This window comes from Gobio gobio (assembly GCF_949357685.1).
Source record: "Gobio gobio genome assembly, chromosome: 20".
Classification (NCBI taxonomy): Eukaryota; Metazoa; Chordata; class Actinopteri; order Cypriniformes; family Gobionidae; genus Gobio; species Gobio gobio.
Window position 1 is genome coordinate 29,573,883 of NC_137113.1, and position 18,311 is coordinate 29,592,193.

Sequence of the window (18,311 nt, forward strand, 5' to 3'; positions counted from 1 at the left end):
ACTGGGCAGAACCAACGGCCCTATTGAACTGATAACACTTTCGCCTGTAAGGCAGGAACTTCCAGATTGTAAAATCTCACGAACGTAGACGGGGAGGCCCAGCCTGCCGCCATACAGATATCGTGGATGGAAATCCCTCTGGCCCAAGCCCACGAAGAGGCCATGCCTCTGGTGGAGTGTGCTCTGACACCTAGCGGGCACTGCAGGTGTTTGGAAGCGTATGCAGTTGCAATCGCGTCCACTATCCACCTGGACAGGGTCTGTTTCGAGGAGGCGAGACCTTTAGTGCGCCCACCAAACGAGACAAATAGCTGCTCAGAACGCCTGAAGGCGGCGGAGCGTGTGACATAAACCCTCAATGCCCTGACAGGGCAGAGGAAATTGCCACCGTCCCCCTCATCGGATGCTGGCAGAGCCGAGAGGGAGATAATCTGCGCCCTGAAGGGAGTGCCGATCGCTTTGGGGACATAACCATGCCTCGTCTGAGAATGACCTTAGAGTCATTAGGACCGAACTCCATACACGTCGGGCTCACTGAGAGCGCGTGTAGATCCCCCACGCGTTTCACTGAAGCCAGAGCTATCAGAAACGTGGTTTTCAGCGAAAGGAACCTTGGTTCCACAGTCTCGAGCGGTTCAAAGGGATGAGCCTTCAGGGCCTCTAGGACCAAGGCCAGATCCCATATAGGAACCGACGGGGGCCGCGGGGGATTCATCCGTCTGGCTCCTCTGAGGAAACGGACGATGAGCTCGTTCCTTCCTAGCGTGCTACCTAGCGTCGTCTGAGCGAACGCTGCTATAGCCGCCACATACACTTTGAGCGTGGAAGGGGACCTGCCCAATTCCAAAAGCTCTTGGAGGAAGGAGAGCACCCGCTGGACCCCACATTGCTGTGGGTCCAATCCCTTGGAAACACACCACTCAGTGAACACCGACCACTTAGAACTATATAACCGCCTCGTCGAGGGGGCTCTAGAGTGTGAAATCGTGTTCATAACCCCTTCGGGCAGGTCAACGGGTATCCGTTGGTCACCCATACATGCAGAGACCATCGCTCTGGATGGGGATGCCAAACTGAGCCTCCTGCTTGAGAGAGAAGGTCTGCTCTCAGCGGAACTGGCCAGGGGGGTGAGTGCGACAGCTTCACCAGCTCTGGGTACCAAATCTGGTTCTCCCAGCGCGGTGCTATAAGGAGCACCGGACGGCGCGTTTCCCTGATTTTCGCTATGACCTGGGGCAATAGGGAGATCGGCGGGAAAGCATACAGCGGGAGGCTGGGCCAAGTTTGGGACAGCGCATCCTCGCTTTTGGACAGAAACGTCGGGCAGCGGGCGTTCTCTTTTGTTGCAAAGAGGTCGAGCTCCGCTCTGCCGAACAGGCGCCATACCAGCTGGACTGTCTGGGGGTGCAGGGACCATTCTCCTGGGAGAATGAGGCCCCTGGACAGCTTGTCCGGGCCCACATTGAGGTGGCCCGGCACGTGCGCAGCTCTCAACGAGCGCAGCGAGCTGTGTGCCCACACGAGCAGGCGTTCTGTCAGATTGCCCAGACCTCTGGACCTGACACCGCCCTGCCGGTTCACGTAGGACACCACTGTGGTGTTGTCCGACCGGACTAACACATGGTGTCCTCGTATAAGCGGGAGAAACTGCTTGAGCGCGTTCTCTACCGCTATCATCTCCAAACAGTTTATGTGTAGGAGTTTTTCCTCGCTCGACCAAAGGCCCGAGGCTGATCTGCCCTCGAAAACGGCGCCCCAACCCATGGTGGAGGCGTCCGTCGAGATGACCTTGCGGTGTGAGATGGCTCCCATCGTCACTCCCCTCTGGTACCAGTCGGCTACTAACCAGGGCTCTAGGGCTGACACGCAGCCCTGAGTCACTCTGATCCTGAAGCCACCGGACGCCCAGGCCCTGTGAGGCACTCGGGCGTTTAACCAGCATTGCAGCGGGCGCATGCGCATTAAGCCCAGCTGGAGCACAGCTGCAGCTGAGGCCATACGTCCCAGCATCCTCTGAAACAGCTTGAGAGGTGCGATTTTGCCTGGCCGAAAGTACGCAGCCATGCGCCGAACTTGGCGCGCGCGATGGGGTGACAGGCGGGCTGACATTGCCACAGTGTCCAGATTCAAACCCAGAAATGAGGTTGATTGCGTGGGCACTAATGAGCTCTTGGTCCAATTGACCGTGAGCCCTAGGCTGTCCAGATGGCTGAGCAGCATTGCCCTGTGGGCGAGGAGCTCGGCCTCCGACTGCGCCAGGATGAGCCAATCGTCCAGATAGTTCAATACTCGCATCCCTCGATTTCTCAGAGGAGCGAGGGCCGCGTCCATGCACTTCGTAAATGTACGGGGTGCTAGTGACAGGCCGAACGGAAGGACGGTGTATTGATAAGCCTGGCCGTCGAAGGCGAATCGTAAGAATGGCCTGTGACGCGGCGTTATCTTGATTTGAAAATATGCATCTTTCAAATCTAGGGAGATTAGCCAGTCTCTCGGGCGAATATGCGCGAGGATCTGCTTGGTCGTGAGCATCTTGAACGATCTTTTCATAAGAGCTTTGTTCAGACGCCTCAGATCCAGAATCGGTCTGAGCGACCCATCCCTTTTTGGCACGAGAAAAAACCGGCTGTAAAAGCCTGACTCGCTCATAGAGTGGGGAACCGGTTCTATAGCCCCTTTGCACAGCAGCGTGGCTATTTCTGCTCGAAGTAGATGTGCTACTTCCTCGCTCACTCTCGTCTCTGTACGCGCACAGAAGCGCGGAGGGCGGCGAGCGAACTGCAGAGTGTAGCCGTGCTTCACTGTTTTCAGCACCCATTCTGATACACCTGGAATGGCTTCCCACGCTCTCGCGTGCGCCACACGGGATAGAACGGCCTCCGGGCTCGAAACGCCGCGCTTCGCGGGTTTGACGGCCCGTATAGGAGGGGCGGGCGCAGTGCGCGCGCTCTCTGTGCTGTGGGCCAGCCGATCGCTCGCGATGGCTGGCCGCCCTACACACTGCATCTCTGCCGCTTCGAGCGGGGAGTGGCTTGTGTGCGGCCCTACACTCATCGCTCCGGCCACCCTGGGCGGAAAATAAATGGTGTGTGGCGTGGCGCGTGGCGCCTGAGGCATAATGTTCGCGAAAATGTGTGAGCGCGTTTGAGCGGGCACAACTCTTACGCGTGGAACATGACCGGTTAAGAGTGGCTGTGTGACAGCGCGTGTGGTGGTTAGTCGTGGACGCAAACAAGCGGACACGTGACCTAACTCTAGCACTCGAGCGGCCGGTGGCCGCTTTATGTGAGTGGGGGACACAGGGTTTATAGTGCTTGTGTGCAGGGGTGAACACAGAAAAGTGGGCACATTTACTGCATTTGAAACACATACGGCGCGAGCCGTGCGACCAGAAATAATGCAACTTTTGTGATTTCTCTGGTTCGCCGTAAAAACGGCGGTTATTGACAGGCGAGAAGGCATTTTTGCCGGCTCGTTGGCTGCGTGAAATCCATCTGCAGCAGCCACAGTGGTGGGGGCTGACAGGAAAAAGAGTTTTGACGGTGGTCCGGCCGCGGCGGGACTTAACCGTCGTTTCTCGCCTCTTGCTAGGAGGACTTTGGAGGCTCGGGCTTCAGCGTGATCCTAGGCCGGGGGCCCCGAGGTGGAGGCGGCTTACCACGGCTGGAAGAGCGCGATCTGGGGCGGCCGCTCGGTCTTCTCTGAGACGAAGGGGGCCGCGCTGGGCGCTGCGCGGAGCTCGTTGCTGGTTGGTCACGAGGACGGCGAGCAGCGGAGCTATTGCTAGCGCCGGGGCGTCGAGGCAGGAAAAGGTTCATGGCCTGCGTCGTTTTCTGCACTTCGGAGAAACGGTCGACGATCCCCTTGACCGCTGGTCCGAAAAGCCCAGACGGAGAGAACGGGGCGTTTAGGAAGGCCGCGCGCTCTGTTTCTCGCATGTCCGCGAGCGTGAGCCAGAGGTGGCGCTCAGCTACCGTGAGGGAGGCCATAGAGCGTCCGAGGGCCTGTGCTGCGGTCTTGGTGGCGCGAAGGGAGAGATCCGTCGCGCTTCGCAAATCCGTGATTAACTCAGCGTCACAGCATTTCTCGTCCATGTCGCGGAGGAGATTAGCTTGGAGGATTTGCAGCACGGCCATAGAGTGCAGAGCGGACGCAGCTTGACCGGAGGCAGCGAAAGCGCGACCGATCAGCGATGACGTCACTCTGCAGGCCTTAGACGGGAGGGCAGCCTTTGAGCGCCAACCAGAAGGCGGGCAAAGGTGCGCTGCGACCGCCTCTTCCACCGGAGGGATAGCGTTGTAGCCTTTCTCGGCCGCGCCGTCAACTTGTGAGAGCGTCGAAGAAGCCTGAGACGAGACCCTCGCGGAGAATGGCGCATTCCAGGACTTTGCGAGCTCCTCGTGAAGCTCCGGCAAAAAGGGTGCAGTCCTGGAGGTGGGCGCACGGCGGCGACTGTTTAGGAAGCATCCGTCAAGTCGGTTCGGCGCTGCCACCTTGGGCGGGGCCCATTCGAGGCCTAGCTGCTCGACAGCCCGGGTGAGAAGGCGCAAGAGTTCGGCGTCCTCACCCGCTCGAGAGCGTCCGGAGCCCCGGACTGAAGAGGACGCGGAAGACCAGTCCTCGCTGTCGGAAGCCATGATGGAGCAGCTGTCGGCGCGTTCCGCGGCCGCATCCGCCTCATCCCCGGAGGCGGCAACAGAAATGGCGGCCTGGGGTGGGGGCGGGGAAGGCGAGAGCGAAAGGTTCCGGCGAGCTTCTCTCTGCGAGCTCCGGAGTCCGCTGCGAGCGGCGCTTCTTCTTGCGCGGCGTGGCAGGGACTGGAGGGATATCATCTTCGAACAGGACGAGTCGAGCCCGCAGGGTCGACATCGTCAGTTCTTCGCACTCTTGGCATCCGCCAGCGTGGAGTGCGGCGGCGGCGTGATCACGGCCCAGGCAGAGAGCGCAGATCACATGGCGGTCCCCGGAGCTGAGCTGCGCGTGACACGAGCCGCAGGTGGAACGAGACATTTGTATCAACGCTCGGCTCTTTTTGTGAAAAGTGTGACGCAGCGGCGACAACACTGAGCGTAAAAGGATATGGGGCTGCCGGATAGCAGAGCAGGCACGGAAGGCTGAAGGTGGCGCGATGCTGCCGGCTTCCTCAGGCGCTGTCCTCTGCTTGCTTGTCTGCGCGGTCACGGCGGCGGGTTCCAGATCCAGCGATGCGAAGGGCTTCGCTGAAGAAAAGAAAATCGAATATGCAGCCCGTGAGCCCTGCTTATATACACGTGGCCACGCCCCACCTGTAGGCAAATGAAGCCAGGTGGGCGCGAAGCGCCCTCATTGGTCGCCACGTCACGCGGGCTCACCGATAGGCTGCTGCAGTTGCCAGCAGAGCAGCCAATAGTACGCTGGAATAGCCTGCTATGGTCTGCCAGGCTGCCGCACTGCGTTGACAATGTTACAAAATTAAGGATAATTTTGGGTTTTTCAGAAATCTCGAAGAAAGAATACTTTCCCGTAGCGTAAGGAACTTACGCAATACGAGAGAACCTCTCGTAAGAGAACAGAAGTAACCAAAAGTTGTTTCTGAACTAAAGCTTTTGTAGTACTGATTAATAACCCAAAATGCAAATCACAAAAACAAATTAAAAGTCATGAAAATTCATTTAGATTTAGGTTGAAGTCGCATCCACCTTAATTATTAAAAAGTATCAATATTGGTATCGGTATCGGCGATACTGGCCCTGTATTTACTTGGTATCGGATCGATACCAAATCTAGCGGTATCGCACACCTCTAACGGTCAGATGGGTATGATTTAAACCATGCCAATGCAATTCCACTAATGTCTACATAATTTTCGAGTCTATTAAAAAGAATGTTGTGGTCGATAGTATCAAATGCAGCGCTAAGATCGAGGACACTGCCTTTTCAAGTATTTTTGACAGAAAGGGTAGATTTGAGATTGGCCTGTAATTGACTAATTCTGTAGGATCAAGTTGCGTTTTTTTAATAAATGGTTTAATAAAAGCCAACTTAAAATTTTTTGGTACAAATCCTAATGACAAGGATGAATAAATGATATTAAGAAGAGGATCTATGAACTCTGGTAGTATCTCTTTTAATAGCCTAGTCGGTATAGGGTCGAGCATACATGTTGTGGATTTTGATGATTTAACGAGTTTAGTCAATTCTTCTTCTCCTATAGCAGTGAATGAGTGTAATTTTTCCTAAGTGACACTACAATGCTCTGCCTGATGTGATACTGTAGTAGACGGCTGCATGGTTAAAATTTTCTTCCTAATATTATCAATATTACATGTAAAGAAGTTCATAAAGTCATTACTGCTGTGCTGTTTACAAACATCTGAAGTTGAAGCTTTATTTTTGGTTAATTTAAGTCAAGTCAAGTCAACTTTATTTATATAGCGCTTTTAACAATGTAGATTGTTTCAAAGCAGCTTTACAGTGTTAAACAGGAAAATAATGCAGCATAATTTTATTCAGCTGTATAGCCATTCTGGAAAAAACGCTGATGTCATCAGTTCATTTCAATTATCATACAGTGACAGTGTGGGCTTTAGATCAATAATTCGATCAGTAATTTAGTTTAAATGGTTAATTTAGTTTATTAATTAGATTTATTTCGAAGTTTAGTTGAAAAATTTAGTGTCCCCAACTGAGCACGCCAAGCCAGAGGCAACAGTGGCAAGGAAACCAAAACCCCATTAGGTGACCTAATGGAGAAAAATAAACCTTGGGAGAAACCAGGCTCAGTCGGGTGCCAGTTCTCCTCTGGCCAATTAACAAACAGCGTATTATTATTATTATTATTATTATTATTATTATTATTATTATTCTGGCAGCTTTACAGCTCAGAGGTCATAATAGATCAGAATATTCGAGGGACCGGGGGCAACATGCTGGAGACGGGTTTATTGAGGATGATGTTGATTAAATAATTATTAAAGTGCAATATTCGAATGATCGGAGGCAACACGCTGGAGACGGGTTTATTGAGGATGACATATCGATTTAAGTATTATTTAATTGTAATATTCGAACAATCTGAGTCAACACGCCGGAGACGGGTTTATTGAGATGCCGTGTCGATGAGGCAGTTGGAGGGGGAGTCTAATCACGGTCTCTGCAGACACTTCGGGGTCCTGTGTTGGTCTTCTCTGGGCGCAGGTCCACCATCTGAACTGGATACGGCCTGGATCCAGCTGACTGCAGTAAACCTCGGGATAAAACAGAGGGACTATCATTAGCGTAGATGCCATTCTTCTGATGATGTAACGAGTACATCAGGTGTTATGGGAAGTGTTCCCGGTTCCGGGTGACCTAGTTAATGCAGCCTAACAATTATTTCATTGAAAAAGTGTTTTATGTGTATGCCACAGTAAAGAGATGTGTTTTTAGTCTAGATTTAAACTGACAGAGTGTGTCTGCTTCCCGAACAATGTTAGGAAGACTGTTCCAGAGTTTCGGAGCTAAATTGGAAAAGGATCGACCGCCTGCAGTTGATTTGGATATTCTCGGTATTATCAACTGGCCAGAATTTTGAGACCGCAGTAGACGTGATGGAGTATAACATGTTAAGAGCTCGCTCAAGTATTGGGGAGCTAAACCATTTAGTGCTTTGTAAGTAATAAGTAAGATTTTAAAATTTATGCGATGTTTAATAGGCAGCCAGTGCAGTGTTGACAGAACTGGGCTAATATGGTCATACTTCCTGGTTCTAGTAAGAACTCGAGCTGCTGCGTTTTGGACCAGCTGGAGTTTATTTATTAAGCGAGCAGGGCAACCACCCAGTAGATCATTTCAATAATCTAGCCTTGAGGTCATGAACGCATGAACTAACTGTTCAGCATTTTGCATTGAGAGCATGTGCCGTAATTTAGATATATTTTTAAGATGGTAGAAAGCAGTTTTACAGATGCTAGAAAAGTGGCTTTCAAACGAAAGATTGGTATCAAAGAGCACACCCAGGTTCCTCACTGACGACGAGGACTTGACAGAGCAGCCATCAAGTGTTAGACAGTATTCTAGGTTACTACTTGTGGAGCTTTTTTGTCCAATAATTAAAATTTCTCTTTTTTCTGAATTGAGTTGCAGGAAATTACCGTTCATCCAATGTTTTATATCAGCTATACATTCCGTTAATCTAGGCGTGAAGAAATATAGAGCTGAGTATCGTCAGCATAACAGTGAAAACTAACACCATGCTTCCTAATGATATCTCCCAGTAGTAGCATGTACAGGGTGAAGAGTAGCGGTCCTAGCACTGAGCCTTGTGGTACTCCATACTGAACTTGCGATCGGTGTGACATATCTTCATTTACTACTACAAACTGATAACGGTCGCATAGGTATGATTTATACCATGATAAAGCAATTCCACTAATACCTACATAATCCTCGAGTCTATTCAAAAGAACGTTGTGGTCGATAGTATCAAATGCAGCGCTAAGATCGAGTAACACTAATAGAGAGATACAGCCACGATTGGATGATAAGAGTAAATCATTTGTAACTCTGATGAGAGCAGTCTCAGTGCTATGATACGGTCTAAATCCTGACTGGAAACCCTCACAGATACCATTTCTTTCTAAAAAGGAACATAATTGTGAAGACACTGCCTTTTCAAGTATTTTTGACAGAAAGGGTAGATTTGAGATTGGTCTATAATTGACTAATTCTGTAGGATCAAGTTGCGTTTTTTTAATAAGTGGTTTAATAATAGCCAACTTAAAAGTTTTCGGTACATATCCTAATGACAAAGATGAATTAATGATATTAAGAAGAGGATCTATGACCTCTGGTAGCATCTCTTTTAATAGCCTAGTCGGTATAGGGTCGAGCATACATGTTGTGGATTTTGATGATTTAACGAGTTTAGTCAATTCTTCTTCTCCTATAGCAGTGAATGAGTGTAATTTTTCCTAAGTGACACTACAATGCTCTGCCTGATGTGATACTGTAGTAGACGGCTGCATGGTTAAAATTTTCTTCCTAATATTATCAATATTACATGTAAAGAAGTTCATAGTCATTACTGCTGTGCTGTTTACAAACATCTGAAGTTGAAGCTTTATTTTTGGTTAATTTAAGTCAAGTCAAGTCAACTTTATTTATATAGCGCTTTTAACAATGTAGATTGTTTCAAAGCAGCTTTACAGTGTTAAACAGGAAAATAATGCAGCATAATTTTATTCAGCTGTATAGCCATTCTGGAAAAAACGCTGATGTCATCAGTTCATTTCAATTATCATACAGTGACAGTGTGGGCTTTAGATCAATAATTCGATCAGTAATTTAGTTTAAATGGTTAATTTAGTTTATTAATTAGATTTATTTCGATGTTTAGTTGAAAAATTTAGTGTCCCCAACTGAGCACGCCAAGCCAGAGGCAACAGTGGCAAGGAAACCAAAACCCCATTAGGTGACCTAATGGAGAAAAATAAACCTTGGGAGAAACCAGGCTCAGTCGGGTGCCAGTTCTCCTCTGGCCAATTAACAAACAGCGTATTATTATTATTATTCTGGCAGCTTTACAGCTCAGAGGTCATAATAGATCAGAATATTCGAGGGACCGGGGGCAACATGCTGGAGACGGGTTTATTGAGGATGATGTTGATTAAATAATTATTAAAGTGCAATATTCGAATGATCGGAGGCAACGCGCTGGAGACGGGTTTATTGAGGATGACATATCGATTTAAGTATTATTTAATTGTAATATTCGAACAATCTGAGTCAACACGCCGGAGACGGGTTTATTGAGATGCCGTGTCGATGAGGCAGTTGGAGGGGGAGTCTAATCACGGTCTCTGCAGACACTTCGGGGTCCTGTGTTGGTCTTCTCTGGGCGCAGGTCCACCATCTGAACTGGATACGGCCTGGATCCAGCTGACTGCAGTAAACCTCGGGATAAAACAGAGGGACTATCATTAGCGTAGATGCCATTCTTCTGATGATGTAACGAGTACATCAGGTGTTATGGGAAGTGTTCCCGGTTCCGGGTGACCTAGTTAATGCAGCCTAACAATTATTTCATTGAAAAAGTGTTTTATGTGTATGCCACAGTAAAGAGATGTGTTTTTAGTCTAGATTTAAACTGACAGAGTGTGTCTGCTTCCCGAACAATGTCAGGAAGACTGTTCCAGAGTTTCGGAGCTAAATTGGAAAAGGATCGACCGCCTGCAGTTGATTTGGATATTCTCGGTATTATCAACTGGCCAGAATTTTGAGACCGCAGTAGACGTGATGGAGTATAACATGTTAAGAGCTCGCTCAAGTATTGGGGAGCTAAACCATTTAGTGCTTTGTAAGTAATAAGTAAGATTTTAAAATTTATGCGATGTTTAATAGGCAGCCAGTGCAGTGTTGACAGAACTGGGCTAATATGGTCATACTTCCTGGTTCTAGTAAGAACTCGAGCTGCTGCGTTTTGGACCAGCTGGAGTTTATTTATTAAGCGAGCAGGGCAACCACCCAGTAGATCATTTCAATAATCTAGCCTTGAGGTCATGAACGCATGAACTAACTGTTCAGCATTTTGCATTGAGAGCATGTGCCGTAATTTAGATATATTTTTAAGATGGTAGAAAGCAGTTTTACAGATGCTAGAAAAGTGGCTTTCAAACGAAAGATTGGTATCAAAGAGCACACCCAGGTTCCTCACTGACGACGAGGACTTGACAGAGCAGCCATCAAGTGTTAGACAGTATTCTAGGTTACTACTTGTGGAGCTTTTTTGTCCAATAATTAAAATTTCTCTTTTTTCTGAATTGAGTTGCAGGAAATTACCGGTCATCCAATGTTTTATATCAGCTATACATTCCGTTAATCTAGGCGTGAAGAAATATAGAGCTGAGTATCGTCAGCATAACAGTGAAAACTAACGCCATGCTTCCTAATGATATCTCCCAGTGGTAGCATGTACAGGGTGAAGAGTAGCGGTCCTAGCACTGAGCCTTGTGGTACTCCATACTGAACTTGCGATCGGTGTGACATATCTTCATTTACTACTACAAACTGATAACGGTCGCATAGGTATGATTTATACCATGATAAAGCAATTCCACTAATACCTACATAATCCTCGAGTCTATTCAAAAGAACGTTGTGGTCGATAGTATCAAATGCAGCGCTAAGATCGAGTAACACTAATAGAGAGATACAGCCACGATTGGATGATAAGAGTAAATCATTTGTAACTCTGATGAGAGCAGTCTCAGTGCTATGATACGGTCTAAATCCTGACTGGAAACCCTCACAGATACCATTTCTTTCTAAAAAGGAACATAATTGTGAAGACACTGCCTTTTCAAGTATTTTTGACAGAAAGGGTAGATTTGAGATTGGTCTATAATTGACTAATTCTGTAGGATCAAGTTGCGTTTTTTTAATAAGTGGTTTAATAATAGCCAACTTAAAAGTTTTCGGTACATATCCTAATGACAAAGATGAATTAATGATATTAAGAAGAGGATCTATGACCTCTGGTAGTATCTCTTTTAATAGCCTAGTCGGTATAGGGTCGAGCATACATGTTGTCGATTTTGATGATTTAACGAGTTTAGCCAATTCTTCTTCTCCTATGGCAGTGAATGAGTGTAATTTTTCCTCAGTGACACTACAATGCTCTGTCTGATGTGATACTGTAGTAGACAGCTGCATGGTTACAAATTTTTTCCTAATATTATCAATCTTACATGTGAAGAAGTTCATAAAGTCATTACTGCTGTGCTGTTTACAATCATCAGAAGTTGAAGCTTTATTTTTGGTTAATTTAGCCACTATATCGAATAAATACCTTGGGTTGTGTTTGTTTTCTTCCAAGAGAGTTGAGAAATAAGCAGATCTAGCAGTTTTTACGGCCTTTCTGTATGTGATCATGTGCTCTTTCCACGAATTACGAAATGCCTCTAATTTTGTTTTCTTCCAGCTGCGTTCCATTTTTCTGGCTGCTGTTTTAAGGGCCCGGGTGTGCTCGTTGTACCACGGCGTTAGACTATTTTCTTTAATGTTCTTTAACCCTTAATCGTCCCTTGGGGTCCAGCTGACCCCACTGGACTTTTCCTCCATTTTTTAAAAGTGTTCCCTTCATCTCAGGGCCACGAGACTCTGTGACTTTAACTAAATAATATATCTAAACATGCACAAAAAATCTGGGCTTGATTTGGTTGTTCCAAAGGTGTGTAAAATTTTTTTTGCCGTTTAAGTCCCTCTGGGTCAGATTGACCCCACATTGAAAATGAATGGGAAAGTGTAAAAAATAAAAAAAAATCTTTTTTTGTCAAAAAAAATTTACTAAATCCAGTATAAATCTGAAAATGTCCACATTTATATCAAGGTCTGGTCCTAGAGCATAAACACAAAGTAGAACAAACTTTCTATCTCATACACATACGTACACACACACACAAACACACACATGTGTGTGACTGCAACAGAGAGTATTTTTATGGAAATTGGCAAATAAAATCAACAAAACTGGCATAAATCTGAAAGATTTTCATACATAAATGAAGTACTAATACTAGAGCACAAATGCAATATGGAACAAGCATGTTCACTCACACACGCACACAAACACAGGTGTCTGGAGCATTTTTTTGGATTTTGGCAATGAATGGGAAAATGTAAAAAATGCTTTTTTTTCACTTTGTTTGTAAAAAAAAATCAACTAAATCCAGTCATTCATTCTCTTCAAATGCCATTTAAGTTAGAAACGTGTACCGGACCGGTATAGCCTACCAATGTTGTATGTAACTTTAGAGACGGTCCCTAGATTCGCGAACGTCAAGCCAACCTAATGCCAGTCATAAAATGCGCTGTGGTTCTGCTGTGTTTTGTTTGAAACTATTTTCGGTGCTGAAATAGAACAAAAACTGTCAATCACTGTATGATGAATTAATCTCCTGCGTGCATCGCTCGTTTATCTCTGCTTTGAGTGTAGATTTCAGCGAGAGTGAGAGCCGCGCGCGCTCTGAACAAAACTCCGCTAATCTGAACGCCTCTGATTATTATATTAATAAACTCAATATAAACACGTGTGATTGGTTATAATGCGCAACGTGATTATAACAGATGGCTTTTGAGAAGACCATAATAAGTTCAAAGTGGCTGGTTTGAGTGTTACACAGCCGAAATACAACCGCAGATGGCGATTGTCGATGTCAAGCCCTAATTATTATCTCTTAAATGTCACCCTAGTCTTGTCTGCTTTTTTAAATATTTCCATAAGACTGTAAAATCTGATCATTCAGTCAGTGCCAGTCATATTTAGAGACAGAAGATGGAGTGGTCATGGTGAAACCTCCAAAATGGTATCTCTGAAAATCCCTGAATGTGCTCTTTACAGGACACCCAGACTTAAAAATGTGACATGTATGGTGTCAGAAAAAAACCACTAAAACATAATATCCGCTAACAAAATGCTATGCTTGTGTCTCGGGATATTTTGTTTTCTTTTTGCATTAAATGCATTAAATATTACATATAAGTATGTAATATAATGTGTATTTCCATCACAGGTTTGGTCTTAAATTTCACGTAAGGTGGTATTAAAAAGGTCTTAAAAAGTCTTAAATTTAACTTGTTCATATCTGTAGACACCCTGTATACAGATTTCACTCAAGCCATCTTCTGGATTACGACCATACAAACATACTGATATCAAGCAAGGCCCACTTTCAGTCAATAATTCAATACAATTACATGAATTGTGTGTGTGTGTGTGTGTGTGTGTGTGTGTGTGTGTGTGTGTGTGTGTGTGTGTGTGTGTGTGTGTGTGTGTGTGTGTGTGTGTGTGTATGTGTGTATATATATATATATATATACTCACCTAAAGGATTATTAGGAACACCATACAAATACTGTGTTTGACCCCCTTTCGCCTTCAGAACTCCCTTAATTCTACGTGGCATTGATTCAACAAGATGCTGAAAGCATTCTTTAGAAATGTTGGCCCATATTGATAGGATAGCATCTTGGGTTGAGATCTGGTGACTGTGGGGGCCATTTTAGTACAGTGAACTCATTGTCATGTTCAAGAAACCAATTTGAAATGATTGGAGCTTTGTGACATGGGGCATTATCCTGCTGGAAGTAGCCATCAGAGGATAGGGACATAGTCAGAAACAATGCTCAGGTAGGCCGTGGCATATAAACGATGCCCAATTGGCACTAAGGGGCCTAAAGTGTGCCAAGAAAACATCCCCCACACCATTACACCACCACCACCAGCCTGCACAGTGGTAATAAGGCATGATGGATCCATGTTCTCATTCTGTTTACGCCAAATTCTGACTCTACCATCTGAATGTCTCAACAGAAATCGAGACTCATCAGACCAGGCAACATTTTTCCAGTCTTCAACTGTCCAATTTTGGTGAGCTGGTGCACATTGTAGCGTCTTTTTCCTATTTGTAGTGGAGATGAGTGGGACCCGGTGGGGTCTTCTGCTGTTGTAGCCCATCCGCCTCAAGGTTGTGCGTGTTGTGGCTTCACAAATGCTTTGCTGCATACCTCGGTTGTAACGAGTGGTTATTTCAGTCAAAGTTGCTCTTATATCAGCTTGAATCAGTCGGCCCATTCTCCTCTGACCTCTAGCATCAACAAGGCATTTTCGCCCACAGGACTGCCGCATACTGGATGTTTTTCCCTTTTCACACCATTCTTTGTAAACCCTAGAAATGGTTGTGCGTGAAAATCCCAGTAACTGAGCAGATTGTGAAATACTCAGACCGGCCCGTCTGGCACCAACAACCATGCCACGCTCAAAATTGCTTAAATCGCCTTTCTTTCCCATTCTGACATTCAGTGTGGAGTTCAGGAGATTGTCTTGACCAGGACCACACCCCTAAATGCATTGAAGCAACTGCCATGTGATTGGTTGATTAGATAATTGCATTAATGAGAAATTGAACAGGTGTTCCTAATAATCCTTTAGGTGAGTGTATATAGCTTTGGATATATATATTATATAATATGCATAATGGTCAAGTGTATTGGTTATAGACATGATGTAGAATCATGCAGTAGAAGGCTGTTTGAATTTAAGTCTGGCTCTCATTCTTTTTGAATGATTTGATGCAGTTTATATGTAACAACAGTCTGTGGATTTTAACCTGTGGATTTTAACCATGTCACCTCAGAGTTCATTAAAAGGTCGTTGAGACAACATGTCTGCTTTGTTTCTTTGACTTGGGGGTCAAACAAACTCGGCCGTTTTCTTTGTGTAATGTTCAGGCCAGAAAGGTATTTAGCTGGGGGTTTGTTAGTTGGCGCAGACAGAATGGCGCCCATTTTGTTTAAGGCCATAACTTGTTGAGTTGAGTTTTGTGTGGAATTATGTTTGAACAAATAATTTGGAAGATTAATTTCTGTCTGGTGCGCCCTCAATACCTACACCAATCACTGTGAAAATCCATAAATTATCAATCACAATCAGTGACTTCATACATCTTTGTATCCTCATCATCATATAAAAGGATGATAAAGAATTTACATATAACTAAAATTTTGAAAACATCAAAAGAAAATTGTATAACTTTCTACTAGGAATATTTAAAATTATTTCTGTCATTGCAGGAAAAACAGATGATCGACATTCATTGTTTGGATCTGGTGACATGGATGTGGACACAAGTGTAAGTAATGTTTTTCCCTGAGTGACCTTTGAATTATGAATTATGTTATTCATTGAAAAAAGAGCAGAAAATAAACATTTGACAAATTGACAAAAAAGTGTGCGGCTGTTTAAACACAGTGTTTCCTGCCTGGATAAAGGAGCATGCCCGCCAGTGGAAAATATTTAATCAAAATCTGTAATCTAATCTTTAATCAAAATCTGAAAATGTACTTCCCCTCTGGAATGGCCTTACTTCACTGATGACGTCAGTTTGACAGCTTGGGTAGAACATCTCCTCCAACTGTCAGTGTGCTGCAAGCTGTGACAGCGAGCTGAATGGAACACCTACTTTTCAAGATCCAATCAATTCCCATCCCAACAGAAAAAAACAAGCCACGTCCTTTTTTTTCATTCAATATTCCGTTTCACTCTGAAAATGTCACAATACTGAGATAAAGTCAGTTGCAAATTCCGGTTCACTCCGACTTTAAAAATAAAAGTTATAAAAAAGGTCTGTAAGGAAAGTTTTTTCTGTTTTTGTGGTTTTATATTTAGTGACCATCTTAGTCTATTCATTCTAGATCCGTTCATCATAAATATGCAGACATTGAGCATAAAGCATTAATGATCATTTTACCTAATAGAGTCAATGTTAAATTGACTTACTTTCATGTCATGAGACTGTTTACCTGAATTATGAATCAGTCCAAACTGTTAATGAATTATATAAGTCTTATAAGTGTTTCTCTTCTTGAAACCAGTGAACATCAGGCTGCTTCTCTCCCACGGAGCCGCACTCTTCACACGCTGACTGCCATCTCAGACAACACACTCTTTCTTTTTGGAGGCCTCGGTAATTCTGGGGTGGTTCTCAGTAAGTTTGGAGGTCAAGGGTTTAGAACCAGCCATGTCTATAAATAATCATCACATTTTTTCCAAACATTCCTTTTCTTTTGTGTAGGTGATGGGTGGGAATTTGACACCATAACAGGAGAATGGATAGAGAAAGACCATGCACATAAAGACAAGCCCAGGTAAAATAGTTTTAGCACACATTGTGCGATGTACTGTATGAGCCGTTTGTGAAGAAACATAAGCAAAAATGTTGATTTTTAGTTTTTTGTAATTTATTTTAGTGTTTCGTTATTTTTAATCAAACAAATTCTCAGCTTTCAAATTATGTCAACTTTATTACAAAATTTAAATGATGTTTTATTAACAAAGTTTGGATAATCAACCAAATTAGCACAAGAGGAGCATGTTCAATTAATCAACTCAATTAGCAACAGGAGGTATATATACAGCAGACTTCCCTGCATGATGAAAACAGTCACGGCGAGTGTGTTGTCTGCCTGGGCAAGGCCCACACTGACTCCGCTCTTAAGCTTGGAACATACTCTGCAAGAACAAAGAAATTTGTTAGTTTTCTCGAGGTGGCAAGAACAAGAACAAAGTTCGTTCTGGCCAGACATTCCATACTTCACGAGAAAAGCAGGTACTGAACATCTCCGTTTCTCCGCATTAACCCCGCCCACTTTAAAATTCTGACCAATCACACAATAGTTCTCGGACACCCACAAGAAAAAAGTTCTGCTCAGACGATGTGTCGAGAACGAGCTGCGAGAACTCCCAAACCAGGGCTCCGAGAACAAAATTACGTCATTTTGTTCTCATAGCCCTGGGAGCGAGAACTTTTTTCTCTGTTCTTGCGGAGTATGTTGCAGCCTTTACTGGGTCTGTCTGCGCTCACTGTGGGAGTATGCCGCTCTCCACTCGAGGATAGACTCCACCCCTCGTGCTCTCCCGTTTCCAGAGTCAGAGGGCTGAGTATATGGAGGCCAGTGAGCTCACGTCAGCCCAGTGCCCGCGTGCCTCGATGTGTTGCCCATGCTGTTCTCTCGTTCGGACCAGCACCCCCACTTGACGAGGATCTCGTCTCATTCGGGGGGTCTAAAGACCCACATGAGGGGCCGCATGATGACTCTGTGTCATTGGCTGCATCTGACGCTGAGGATTGGTCGGGCTCCATCGAAGACCCCACCCCCTTGCCATCTCAGCACCGCAGCGACTCCAGGGCTGGTGTGGACGCCAAACTAATTTGCATTCTCACCAAGTCCGTCAGCGAGCTGGGCCTGGACTGGGCCTCATCTAAGGAGCCTGCATGCAGCCGTTTAGACGAGTGGTTCCTGCCAGCAGAAAGCTAAAGTTTCTCACCCATCTAAGCCCTGCAGGACAACTTCAGCCTTAGCGGGTAGGGCCTATGCGTACGCTGGCCAGGCAGGCTCCGCCCTCCACTCGATTGCGTCCTCCAGGTTTTCCAAGCCAAGCTCCTCCGTGCTATGGACGAGACTGGACCTGACACGGAAGCTAATGCGGCCACACCCACGGAGCGCGCGTTCTGCGATCCAGAGTCTTAACTCAAATAAACACATCAAGTGTAGTGCTATACTTAAGAAGCCAATATAGCAGACAATAGCCTTAGCGTTGGCGATCATGCATTGCACGCATGTCTCATAAATTGACTTGAAATTATATTTGAGTATTATGTATAACAGAAAGTTTACAAAATCAAATGATTCAGAAAATGTTTGCCATTGAAATGACTGTGAAAAGTGTTCCAATCAACCTGAATTCACCCTATACTCTTTGAAATCATAATTGCATTGCATTGTTGTTTTAAATC

General features: G+C 45.4%; 1 protein-coding gene across 2 annotated transcripts in view; it reads left to right on the forward strand.

Annotated features, from left to right (window-relative positions):
- The window catches only part of LOC307116922 (kelch domain-containing protein 1-like), an 89,261-nt gene that overhangs the window by 50,754 nt on the left and 20,196 nt on the right, over window positions 1–18,311 (forward strand). For both annotated transcript variants that reach the window (XM_079801441.1, XM_079801442.1), the window contains 3 exons: window positions 15,589–15,647; window positions 16,390–16,502; window positions 16,590–16,662. In XM_079801441.1, coding sequence (XP_079657567.1) covers window positions 15,589–15,647; window positions 16,390–16,502; window positions 16,590–16,662 — 245 coding nt within the window. The remainder of the gene's footprint in view (window positions 1–15,588; window positions 15,648–16,389; window positions 16,503–16,589; window positions 16,663–18,311) is intronic.